Here is a 12,506-nt window from a genome sequence, read left to right as displayed (position 1 = left end):
AGTCATTTGGCCTTTTTTTTTTTTTAAAGCAGAAATGTACCTGCAGTTTAAAACCCCAGATACTCAGGCTATTGAATAAGAAAATATTTTTAATAAAATTGCTAAGCAATTTAACACGTCAAATTTACATCACACGAGCCAAACACATCTGAAGTTTTACGGCTGTCAAGTTAAAAAAAAAAATATATTACTGTAAATGAAAAACCCAATACACACTTGAAAAAAATGTGCTACTAAAGTCAACCAAGTACGGCTTTAGTGATTCAATATACTTTCTTCTCTTTTATTGAACAGATAACAAACCATATATAACCACAGCGATGATTTGATGTAGTTTTCCATATCTGTTTATAACATTTTCTAACATATGAAAAAAAGTTCAGAAGCTACTCTGACAAATTATTCTACTGCTTGCCTAATGTATGAAAGCAATTTAAGAGAGATTGTAAAGCCCCATTTTTATGTTAGATTTGAAAGGCATCAACAGCATTAGAGCTTCTTTGTTCTTTGACAAAATGCATATTTTAACAGATTATAAAGATTCATGACTCAGTCTTTTTATCTGTCAGACGCTAATCGAACACATCAAAACATAATCTAAGGGCTGTGCTACCTAATTACCTCTGAAATGAAGCAAGTATTTGCAGAAAAATCTACCAGCTATTTTCAACCTGTCATTTTCTCCACCACAATTTGAGGGTTTACCCGTGTGACCCCCGCCACAAACGCACACAAGCATCGTGACTATCTACTGACAACTACAACGACCCCGAAATTCTTTCCGTTCTCTCTTTAGCCTAAAAGGACTGAAGATTTAGGAGGATCTAAATCAATAAGACCAAGTTCATGATTTTTTGGATACTGCAAGATCTTCAGCACTACAGGCTACATATTCCTGGGATTCGGCAGGAGTGCCAGTATCAGATGTACCTACGAGTGCACCAAACCTCCTGAGACCAAGAACAAGTAAACACACAGGAGAAAAATATCCTCCAGTTACCTAGGAGGATTTTGCAAATTCAGATACTGTTTCAAGTAGTTGAGCTGATCTTTCTTTCAGGCTAACAATAAACCTGACATTTTTAAAGAAAAACCAACATACATTCTCAAGAATAAGTGTATGACTTATGTTTTGAGACGCACTGCTTTCTGTTCATGGTAAAATGGGAGTTTGCAAACAGGAGAAAAAAAGAAATCACATTTTCCCAGTTTCTAAAACTTACACTAGTGAAAACACAAACATTCCCTTGTGTCTGGTGCTGTACATAAGCGCACAGGAACAAAGTCATTTGGAAACTCTTCTTTAAATCCTTGGCTTTAAATCAAGACTAAAGATAGGCTAAGGAAGGTTTTTCTTCACCAAGCTATTCAACATGTTGTGTAAAAATAGTTTTTTGTTTGTTTTCCCCAAAAACAGTAGCTTATACAGAAAACACTGTCCCCCAAGCAGAGGTCTAGGACACTGGTTTTGCCCACTATCCCTTTCTCTGCAGTATGCAAGTACCTCTAGAATACTAGCAGTAACTCTTTTCTCAAGTTTCATTACTATAGCATCATTTTAGCACCTACCATTCTGCAGGAAATAGACTCAGGTAGACAAAACTTCCCTTTTTTCTTCTTATGGCTACACTTCCTCCTTGTAAAAATATTGTTGTCTGTTAATAAATGTCATTCAGTCTGTCCAGCTGCCCCCAGAATAATGAAGTCGAGCACAGCTGTTCTCTGATTCCCATTTGTGCATTTCCTTCCACTTTTCCTGTTCTGCAAGAAAGCTTGAATCAGTCTTTGAGTTTACTACATTCAAAAATATTTTCTAGAAACCTGTATTTTTTGGTATTAAACTGCAAGTTTTGAACAGTTTAAACTCTGAGGACTCTGATAACTGATGAATACATTCCCATACAATCTAATAGGGCATTTCTAAGTCACTGGACATACGGCAAGCACCTTAATGTTCTTTTTCCTAAACAGATCCAGAAGTATAGAGCTCTATTTTTACAGTAGTAGCCCTCCCAATATTACATCAACCAGACAGCATCAAATTAGATGCAAATACATCCTTTAGACGTCAAAACACAAATATAATCTTTTGGCATATTCCTTAAACTGTATATTTAAATACTGACATATGTTCACATATGTACAATGCTTTTAAGGCCCTCTGCCCTTCTAGCTAAATGATATCCAGCACCATATAAATGCTGCTGGATTTGCTCTTTTCACAGGAGTGGTGCCAGCTTTCATGGTCTCATTCTATCTCATTGGTCTCCTAATAAGATATTAATTTACCTCACAGCTTTCTCTTCAAAGATTTCTGAAAAATATTCTCACGAGGTCCATCTATGTATACAATTACTGCAATTTGCACGCCAAACAAATTCCCTAGTGCTCTCATTGCAATTTTGGAGCTTCCCCTATGTACACTAAGAAGTAGAAATAATGATCTTTGCCATCAGCAGGTACAGATTCTGTATTTATAAGAAGCCCAAATGCTACATCAATAGATAGCATGCCTATATCACTGAAAGATGAGAACTTTAAACTTCCTTTTGTGTGGTGTTTAGGTAGAGGCTTAGACAACCTTCTTTTCAAGCTCTCGATTTTCATGTGAAACATGTTTTGTGAAACAAAACTCTCATAGTTGGCTGAAGTCTATAACAGACACAACTCCTACATATACAGATGTTAATGATGAAGTTAAACAAACAAACAAAAAACCACACATATGCACTTTTAGGTAGTACTATGAAATCAGCTTCGTTTTTCATTTGTTAACTAAAAGCAATCAGTTCCATCCATGGACCACTCAGGCAATACACATACTTCTCCCCACATGCTTCTCTGTTCTAGGGGGAAAAGTTGGTGATTTCTTCCAAGTTGCCACAAGCTTTATTAAGCATAAGACCTGGCAACAGACCTAAAACCTAAAGCTGGAGAGAAAAATCAGGTCACGAAGTTGCTAGAAATAGCTGTTAAGGAACATAACCTGCCTTACAGATAATCATCAGAGACCCCAAGGGACCATTAATTTCACTTTTGCACCTCTTCTCTGGCACGTTTGCTCCTCTGATAAAGTACAGCTACCCATATTAGACTTCATTTGATGGCATTCCTAGTACTCCTGAGTTACAGACCATTCCAAAGCTAGATATTCCAGTTTTCTGAAGGTGTCAGTTCTTCAAAGCTGCGGTCAATCCATAACCAGTGACTCCCAATTTACCATTCTAATGTTATAGAATTAGAGTAAATCCCAAATTGCAAGCAGCTACATATAGGATAAAAGGCAAGTTAAAAATCAAATTAGGTCCTGGATTCCTCTTTTGACACACTAACACATGAATAACCCCCTTTAATCCCTAATTCTCCAACTGTCAGCTATGCACTATTTAAGAGGCTGGTTACAAATTGGATTAAAATCAAATAAGTATAATTGCAATTTTGTCACCATCTGCCCCAGAAAAGCATCTTTGTTTTATATATAGTCATTCTTCTGATGATGTAAAAATAATTTTTCCTTCATCTGAACATCTTTTAACTTCCTTTGCACTAGTTTCTAGTCAGATTTCTAAACAATCAGATACTGGTATTTCATCTTTGTTTGCCTAGCTTGTACATTACATTCAAGCTTTCAAAAACATTCAGTAAAGTACTACTTCTAAACTACACTACAAAAAAAAATCCCAAACAAAACCACATCTCTACAGTTGCCTCACTAAAAAATCCTTTATGTTCACCCCAAATTTATGTTCCACTTTCCACATCACTCTGACTTCATCAGCAAATTCCAGTAACTGGAAGCACCAAGACAGGTAACTAATTCTGCATGTAATGCTTCTAAAAACAGCAAAGACTTATTTTCCCCTAGTAAGTATACAGGAAAACAATCTCTGTGTAACATAAGATTTTTTTCTTAAGCTTCACTGGAAAAACAACTTTCAAAACTTCATTCTCTCATTTGCTAACCTGGCATAAAAGCAGAGTTATGATTATCAAACAAACCTGATCAATTTTAACTGTCATCTCCAGCCTTATTTCCACCTGCCAACATGAAGAAACTAGCATGAAAAAGCATTCATGCTATCTACTATCCACAGCTGTTAAAGGTTCCCTAACCAACTCAGGATTTTGTTTTTTCAAGCCTTTTGTTAACATGAAACATTCAGATGCTTTAACATTTCTTAACACAAGACGCATCTGCAAAAACAAAGTTACAAATGAACTGTAGCTCTTTAAACTTTTACAGTCTAACTGCATATACTCAAAACTCATCATACATAAAACAGACAAACAAAAATCCAACAACAGTAAACACTGTAGAGCAATTTTATCTTCCCATTATAAAAAGCACTCCCATGATGTTGATAGGAATAAGACAAAAAACACAAAATTGATAGGCTCCAGGACAGTTTGATATAGTACACACAAGTACAGCAACATGCAGAACGGTATCGGCTTTGTTTTCAAGGCACTTTTCCTGAAGGACTTCCTACATCCAATCTATTTTTACTTGGTAATACAGGAATTAGGCAATTGGGTACTCCCAGTGAACAGGAAATGCATTTCATCTCCATTTTAGGACTACTAAAACAAATCCACAAGCTCATGTATCCCCCAAAAATATATGCACTTGGCCTTAACTTATAGAGAAAGGCAATGAAGTAGGAAATTAAAAGCTAAAAATAAGTAAACTAAGTTACTTTCATGGCAGTTTTGCAGGTAGCAAAATGTAAGCTTAGATCTACAGTATGATTTGAGTAAAATCAAGCTAAATAAAAACCAGAATTAATCCTGCTGATTAGCTCTCGCAATTATGATTACTAAACAGAGGTCATCTTCTAGACTTGTTCTACATTCTTGATATTACTTGTATCTGCAAGGTCTATATAGCCACAAGCTAACTTATTTAATTAGATCTAATGCAATCAATGTATTTAATTCCATTATTCAACAATGTGTAGATTATCCAATAGTTTCTCCCCATCATCATATTTTCTACTCTATAGAATAGGCAAATAAGTATAAACCATAAAATCACCTCTCAGTCCAGTGTTCAAATAGTAAGTTTGGGTACAAATAGCTTGACTGCAGGAGCCAAATATTTGGGAAAAAAAAAGGTTGGAAAGTGAAGAAAATCAGAGAACTTTATGTAATTTGCAATTAACTAATGCATGCTGTCAATTGGTTTTCAAAAAAATAAAAAACAAGTTGTATCACAACAGTGAATTCACACAAAGACTCAGCTACCATAATTTTCATACTGCAACACACTATGTATTTGCAAGAAACTTGCAAATGTGTGCAAAAGTGTGTGTGCACAGATGACAAGGTGTGTATATATACACACATATAAAAAATAAATACTAAGCATTTCTAGATATCCATAGAAGGTATTTTTCCCCTCTGTTTTATTTAACTGCACACTGTGACATTCTGAACGTGCTGCTGTTTGGGTTAGTGCATGTCCTTAGGCTGATCATTAACTTTCTCCCATTTTACTCACACTGCTGAGGGCTGCGTTCGCTGTTTCCCTGCAGGCCCCTGGGAAAGGCCTGCTGGTCGGCGGCGCCGCCTCCGCGCTGCGGCCTGCGCCTCTACCCCTCCACACCGCACTGCTCCGCAAGCGGGGAGCTCGCTTGGGAAAACAAAAATCCCTCCCTAAAAGTCAAAATCTCACTCGATGTAGTTCAAATATCGGCCCTAAGCCTGACCCGAGCCCCTTGCACAGAATTAGGCCAGAACACTCAAACCTGATGCTTGCCTTCTATCATGGGCTCCCACTACTCCAGGCAGAAGGCATGTGCTTATGCTTACACACTAATTTGTTCCATATGGTTTTGGTTTTTGCTCTTCTGTCCTTCACACCACAAAAATCATTTCATCCTATAGTGAAAAGAAGTAAATCTTATTGGGAAGAGGCAGAGAGTCAAAAGAAAGCTGACTAGGGAGCTTGCCTAGCTGTGACAGCATAAGCGTGCAATCTCCAACTGGATTTGTGCCATCCTTAGTCATGCACAGCTGGTGTTTGCTCACTAAAATACTCTGTTCATAAACATGCAATCTCTCTCCTATTATTGCTGGCATCTATTAATTCAACTTGTTTCTACTATAATAAATTGTCTCTGGCCAGGCAGCTTTCATAAATAGTCATTCCAGGCTGAATATGAATCGTCCTGGCACGAAACCCAAAAACTCTTCCCAAGCACTCCTAGGGGAGTGCATCTGACTGCTGGTACATCAAAAGAACTAGAAGAACTGGTTGTCAAACTAAGCAAGCAATTAAAAATAGGACACAAGGGTAGAATCTCATACTATTACTTAACACAAAGAGAAAACTGCATGGATTTATAGATCTTGGTACAAACACAAGAGTTAGCACAATTCTTAACACTGTCTAATCCATTTAAAACAGACAACACAGGGCACTGAATGTTTCATGTTTGAGAAAGGGATAAGAACCTGCCCTGCTAGTCCCCCGGCCTTACATTAAAGAAAGAGAGAAAAAATAATAATAAAAACTCTATCCTAGATATCATATCTATGGTACCCAAATATCTAAAGGAAATACTAAATTATTTACTATGTAACCACAAGGGTGAAAATATGCCAAGTATACTGATGACCAACATGAGAGACAAGCTCCTGAATCCTAATCCCAGCTTTGCCAACAATACCCTGCGTCAATGACCATGTCTCAGACTCTGTTGATGCTTTAATACTTCCGACCGTGACTAATATCTGAAAAAGTTTCCATTTTATAAAAACAAAAAAGCAAACAAAAGCAGTGAACTCTGGAACACATTCTTTTCATTTCATCACAGCAAAACATTATGATGATGCCCTATGGTTCAGGGGCAAACATTCCCAGCCTGGATCATGACACCGGAAGATATTCATTCTATAATTTTGACAAAACTAATCAACAGGAACCAATAGTAGTACACAAATGAGAACAACAAAATCAAGCCCCAAGGTTAAACATGAAGACGATGCTATATAAATATGAATATTTTTATTTTTTATATTAATTTTATTTAAAACAGATATTCTCACATTAAAGAGATCAATTTACGACTATGCAATTCTCCCATTTTCTAAACTTGTTATATCATTGCACAATTTCCCTATGTCAGGAACTTGTGCATTGATTAACATCAAGCATTTTCTGGCCTTCAATCCATGTAAACTTCCTGTCAGAAATGACTAGCATATTGCACATTTACTCAGCTTTGCTCAATTTCATTTAAAGTATTTCTCAATCCCCAATTTTCCAAATGACTTCAGTAACAACTTCTGCAATCATCCATCTCTTCTATTTTTGTTCCTTAATAGTAAAGTGTCTCAATGGGCTACTTAAGTTCATGTTATCATGTTATCACATTTAAAGCCATGTCCAACTGCCTTAATAATTGTGTTATACATACATATCAAGCTCTACTCTTAAAAAAGGGCACGGTCCCACAACTACAGCAAATGCTACATTTTAAATTTAATTAGAAGGAACCATTTAAGCCATTTTGCTTTTCAAGATGAGAGATTTCTCTCTGAAATTACTCAGACAGACTCTTTATAACGCAGAATTAAAACCGTGAAATATCAAAATCAGATGCTGTTACAAACAGTACATACTTTGTATGGCTTCTATAAAAAACCTCTTTTTATCAAGTATGATTGATTTTAGGGAAATATACAGGAAGTGTGCAGCAAAAGGCATGACAACACCATTTCCCTTTCTGTTTATTCTAACTTGTCACAGAGATGCTACATTTATCAAGTCAGAATAATTGGATACCTTGTTTGCAACCAACTCGTAAGCACTACTTTTCATGTTCAATCACGACACTAATTAAGAAACATTTTCCAAGTGTCATTTGAGAACTTAGTCAAATAACTCACCACTAATGTCACCAATGTGACGAAATGCCTAAACTACGCTTAAAAGGTATTCCTAGATTATTTAATTTCTAAAGTAGTGCTTCATCTCAAAGGTTTCCACCCATATTTCTTCTGGCCCTTGCACCAAGACAGATCTCAATAAATTTGAGCTTTTATCATATTTCTGAAGACTGGCAGAACAGCCTTATAGGATACCCTTCTAAAGGCTAAGCTTTTTTTTTTTTTTTTTTTTTTTCCCTTTTTGAATTAATGCTTTACCAGTACAAATCACATATTACACACCTTTACACTGAAGGTGAAGCTTGCTTCTAAGTTTACCTTTTTGACAATACACAGACTTAATAAAATTACTCCTAGTTTATAGAAATAGATCGCCATAAAGACTCTCATTTTTAGCACTTGAATGTTTCCTGTTGCCTGTCTGCAGCACCAAACTGGGCAATGATGTAGTTATGCACTCATTAAAAGAGAAAAACAAACAAAAGAAAAAAAAAATCAACAAAGAAAATCCAAGAGTCTCTAGCCTCTACAAGCATCTTCTAGTATGTCTACACATCCTTTAAAGTTGCATTTGAAATCAGAGATACACAAGGGAAAGGGCACAGTCAAGCCCAGAAGAAGAAAGAGAGCTATTGAATCATTCATGATACTGACACACTATAAACAAATTCATCCAAACTCAAAAGTCCATGAAAAATAAACGACATAAATACTTTGATTTAATATATAGGACTGCTGCCAGCAGTAACGATTTTATTTATGACTCACACACTTGTTTTACATTAAGGCTGATAATTAGATGTTCACCTACCGAATCATTTGCTGCTAGTGCGAGGGCTATATTTACTGCAAGAAAGAGGAAGGGAAAAAAAAAAGATTAAATGCAAGAGAATTTAACTTCTAAATATTTAGATATTATGGTTTCTTACAAAAATATTATAAATACTGAGCATCACATATTTTCAATAATTGCACTCATCTCTTGGTTCTTAGCTTTATGCACCTCTGTAGTATTGTTAGCTTCAGTTGCAGCTGCACTCACTTTTCTATCAGTACTTCCCAACAGGCTGCCAAACTGATGCTGATCAGTAAAAATGTCAGCTCTAAGTTTTCAAGGGACACTGCAAAATAAAAACACAATATTTTTGCCCAAGAAAAAAATATCAAGGAAAGTCTTTGAGATGCCTGTTTACCTTCAAAAAACTACAGACAGCATAACATGAAAATAAAGTAGCCCTACTGTAATCATCCTTACCACTCTCCAGTCAACTTTAAAACTGGCGATTAAATAAGTACTGCACTAAACTGTTAAAGCACACTGACAAGAAACAGGCACACACCTTCTGATTTCTCGTGATATACTACAGAATCTATTTTCTGGAAGAAGGCATAAATGTATGCTTTTTGCTTGAGTTTTACATTACAAGGTCTCATCTACCTTGATAGCATCTGTAGCAATTTAAAAAAAAAAAAAAAAAAGGGGGGGGGAAGCAGAATAAAGCACTTAAGACCGCTGTCACTGTTTAAAACTTCTGCATATCTATCAATACTTACTTTACTCTAGCATTTACTCTAGCAACTAAAAAGCCTAGGGCAAGAAATGTTATCTTTTAATAGTTCACCAGCTTCAGCTACACCACAAGGCCTCCTAGGAACTTAGCACAACCAAACTATAAGTGTTATCTTCTCAACCATAAGGCCAAAAAGAAAAAAACTTTATTGGGTAAACCTTACACCTTCTTTAAACATTGCTGTATCTCAGCATTGAGGGCCTTTTAAAAACCATAAGCAGCAGTCAACCTTGATCTACCAGAAAACAGTACAAAGGTACTGACAAACAGTTCAAGAATAAGGTCCCAGAAGTTACTATGGAAAAAGTTCTCTTACATGAAATGGTGAGGTTAATAAGGAAAATAGGGTTCACACAGCTCTCCTTAAAATAAAGTAAACAAAAATCCACAGGATGCTCACTCCTAAGCTAATAGAGTGCATAGATTTCATTTTTCTGTTTCCAGTCTAAACAGATGCTTGGATCTCTTAACCCAAGCAGCTTCCTCCCTCATCCTCTTCATCCTCTGAAGCTCTGAGACAAAGTTACAATTACAGATAAGCAAGAAAACGAGCAAACTGAGTAGTAGTACTGCTATTAAAACTACAGACTATTTTTAAAGGGGCACAAAGGAAGGAGCAAGTTATTCCATGCACTATCTTAAAGCTACTTTATGTCTTTTCTTCTTGCACTTAGTTGTTTTTGTATTACAGGCAGCTTAGAGGCCCAGCATAGGGCCTAACGTAATCATGGATATTCATGTTGCCCCTAACTTGCAAGTTCCCACATAACCTGGAGCACAGGACAGCAGACTTCTGGATACATCCCAGAAGTTGCAATAGTCTCAATTTATGCAGATTTAGAAACAGAAGAATCCATTTCTAATTACCTCTCAGAATATTTTCATATTACCTCTCAGAATAGTTTCAAAAGAGCCATGATGTTGGCTGTGAAAAAGAACCATTAACAAATTTCATTGTTTCCATCACAAAAGTCCAGACTTACATCCAGGTTAGTCTGGTAAATAGACGGATTTTGGCCTATCCTTTAAAAATGTGAGTTTCAACAACTGTATATCCCTGCCTGTAATACAAGTAAGTGACAATAGCAAAAATAGAAGACTAATAATAATAATAATAATAATAACAACAACACAGTTAATATGACTGGCATACACTTGACCATATACTGACTTTATATTCTTCAGACTGTGGGTTTAACAAAATGCAAGAAGACCAGCCATTGACCTTATACTGCTTTCACTGAGAGAGGAAAAACTAAAAAGCACACCTATGCAAGCGGGCCATGAAATAAAACTCAAAATAAAACTCACAGAATCATCTGATAGGTTTTATTGTTTTCAGATGAATGAAATTCAGAAGACAAATGAGCATATAAATACTTAGATATGTATTAAAAACCAATAAAAGTACAACAGGCTGCATGAAAGAGTCTTACCTGCTGCTGTTGATTTTCCAACTCCACCTTTCCCAGAAGCCAAAACCAATACCTGTTTAACTCCTTCTATTGGTTTTTGCTTTGGGAGGCCACGTGACATAATTTGGGCACGTTTGTCTCTTAGAACTTCATCTCTGGAGCTTGAGGACTAATAATAATTGAAAAAGAGAGAAAAAGAGAAAAATGAATGCATGTGCACCAAACTGTGCTGCAACTGCAATACTAAACTGCAGTTCTCCCAAAGGAAACTGACCACCACAAAGCATCCCACGCTCTGAAAGAGGGACATTACTGTTCCCAAATCCCTTTTATATCCAGGTTGTCCTTATGAGCATAATGGGAATCAGGTTTTTCATAATGTGCAGGCAGGCTTGAAATAGAAAGGTCTGCTTAAAGTTATCCCAGGGGACATTTTGATTAGACAAGCAGAAAAACAGTTAAATATAATATACTTTAATCCTTTGAAAACAAATAGCTTGCACTAAAATACAATAAATAAATAGAGATCCTTTAAAACAGGCTTTGGATTATTGGCTTTTTCAAGATTCTCACTGCAATCATTACTGTTCAAAACTTCCCCCACTCCTCCTAAACTCCTCCTGTGAAGCCAAAATTGCCCCCTTCACCAGCTGCTCCTCTGAGCACCCTTAACACCAATCACCTGTGTGTGCCCAGGTGGCACCTGCACTTTCAAGGCAGACCAGCCCACGAAGGGCTGCTATTACCTGACCTGATGACTAAACAGGTCATAAGAAGGCAACGAAGGGGCCTTTCACATTAGAATTATAGCCCAAGCACGGCAAACACCGCTGGGAGCACGGAATGCCCACGGCAAAGCCGAGCAGCGCCGTGCGCGCCCCCGCGCTCCGCAGAGCCGCTCTCCCGCGAGGAGCAGCAGCGCCGGTGCCAGGCGCGCCGGCCCGGCTCTGCCGAGGGCCCTGCTCCCGAGGGGAAGGGGTACAGACCTGCTTCGCTGCACCCCGCGGCTCCTCCGCGGCGCGACCCGCAGCGAGCAGCAGCCGCATCCGCGCATGCCGTGTCCCGCTCGCTAGCGAGCGCGGGAAGGACCCGCTCGCTGCCCCGGCACAAACAACGCAGGCGCGGGCTGAAACGCGGGGGACGCAGCCCGCTCCCGGGCCGGGCCGCTTTGCGCCCAGCGCACCCCTAAGCGCGCCGCGACCCGCCCGCGCTGCAGCGGGGCCGCCGCCGCGCGCTCCCCACAGCGCCTCCCGCCGCCGTTTCCGCGCTCCGCAGCGCCCCGCGCTGACTCACCGAGGCGGCGGGACGGCAGCCCGGGGCGCCGCGCGGCGCCGAAACGGCCGCGCGCAGCGCCCAGCGCCAAGCGAGAGCACCCATGGCCGCCGCGCCGCGCCGGGCGCGCTCGGATGGCGCCGCGGCCCTCGTCCCGCCCCCTGCGCCGCCGCCGCGCGGCCCTGGTGCTCGCAGCGGCGCCAAGGCCCGCGCGGGAGCCGGAGCGCCCCGGGGCGGCCTCGCCGCCTCTGCAGCCTGCGGCGGGGCCCTGCGAGCGCCCTGGCAGCTCTGCGCTACTCCGCTCACGGCGCAGTGCTGGGGTGGACGGGCACCCCTCGTGGTTTTGTTCTGTTTT

General features: G+C 39.2%; 1 protein-coding gene across 1 annotated transcript in view; it reads right to left on the bottom strand.

Annotated features, from left to right (window-relative positions):
* The window catches only part of NUBPL (NUBP iron-sulfur cluster assembly factor, mitochondrial), a 73,864-nt gene extending 62,786 nt beyond the window's left edge, over positions 1-11,078 (bottom strand). The window contains exons 1-2 of the mRNA XM_010213006.2: positions 10,901-11,078; positions 8,705-8,739 (exon numbers count right to left, since the gene is read on the bottom strand). Of these exons, the coding sequence (XP_010211308.2) occupies positions 8,705-8,739; positions 10,901-11,000 (135 nt within the window). The 5' untranslated portion in view covers positions 11,001-11,078. The remainder of the gene's footprint in view (positions 1-8,704; positions 8,740-10,900) is intronic.
* Between the last annotated feature and the right edge of the window lie 1,428 nt (positions 11,079-12,506).

The sequence above is a fragment of the Tinamus guttatus genome, unplaced genomic scaffold, assembly GCF_059628265.1.
Source record: "Tinamus guttatus ecotype Peru unplaced genomic scaffold, ASM5962826v1 Tinamus_guttatus_pri_ptg000327l, whole genome shotgun sequence".
NCBI lineage: Eukaryota > Metazoa > Chordata > Aves > Tinamiformes > Tinamidae > Tinamus > Tinamus guttatus.
This window is presented reverse-complemented; position numbering and strand designations above follow the sequence as displayed.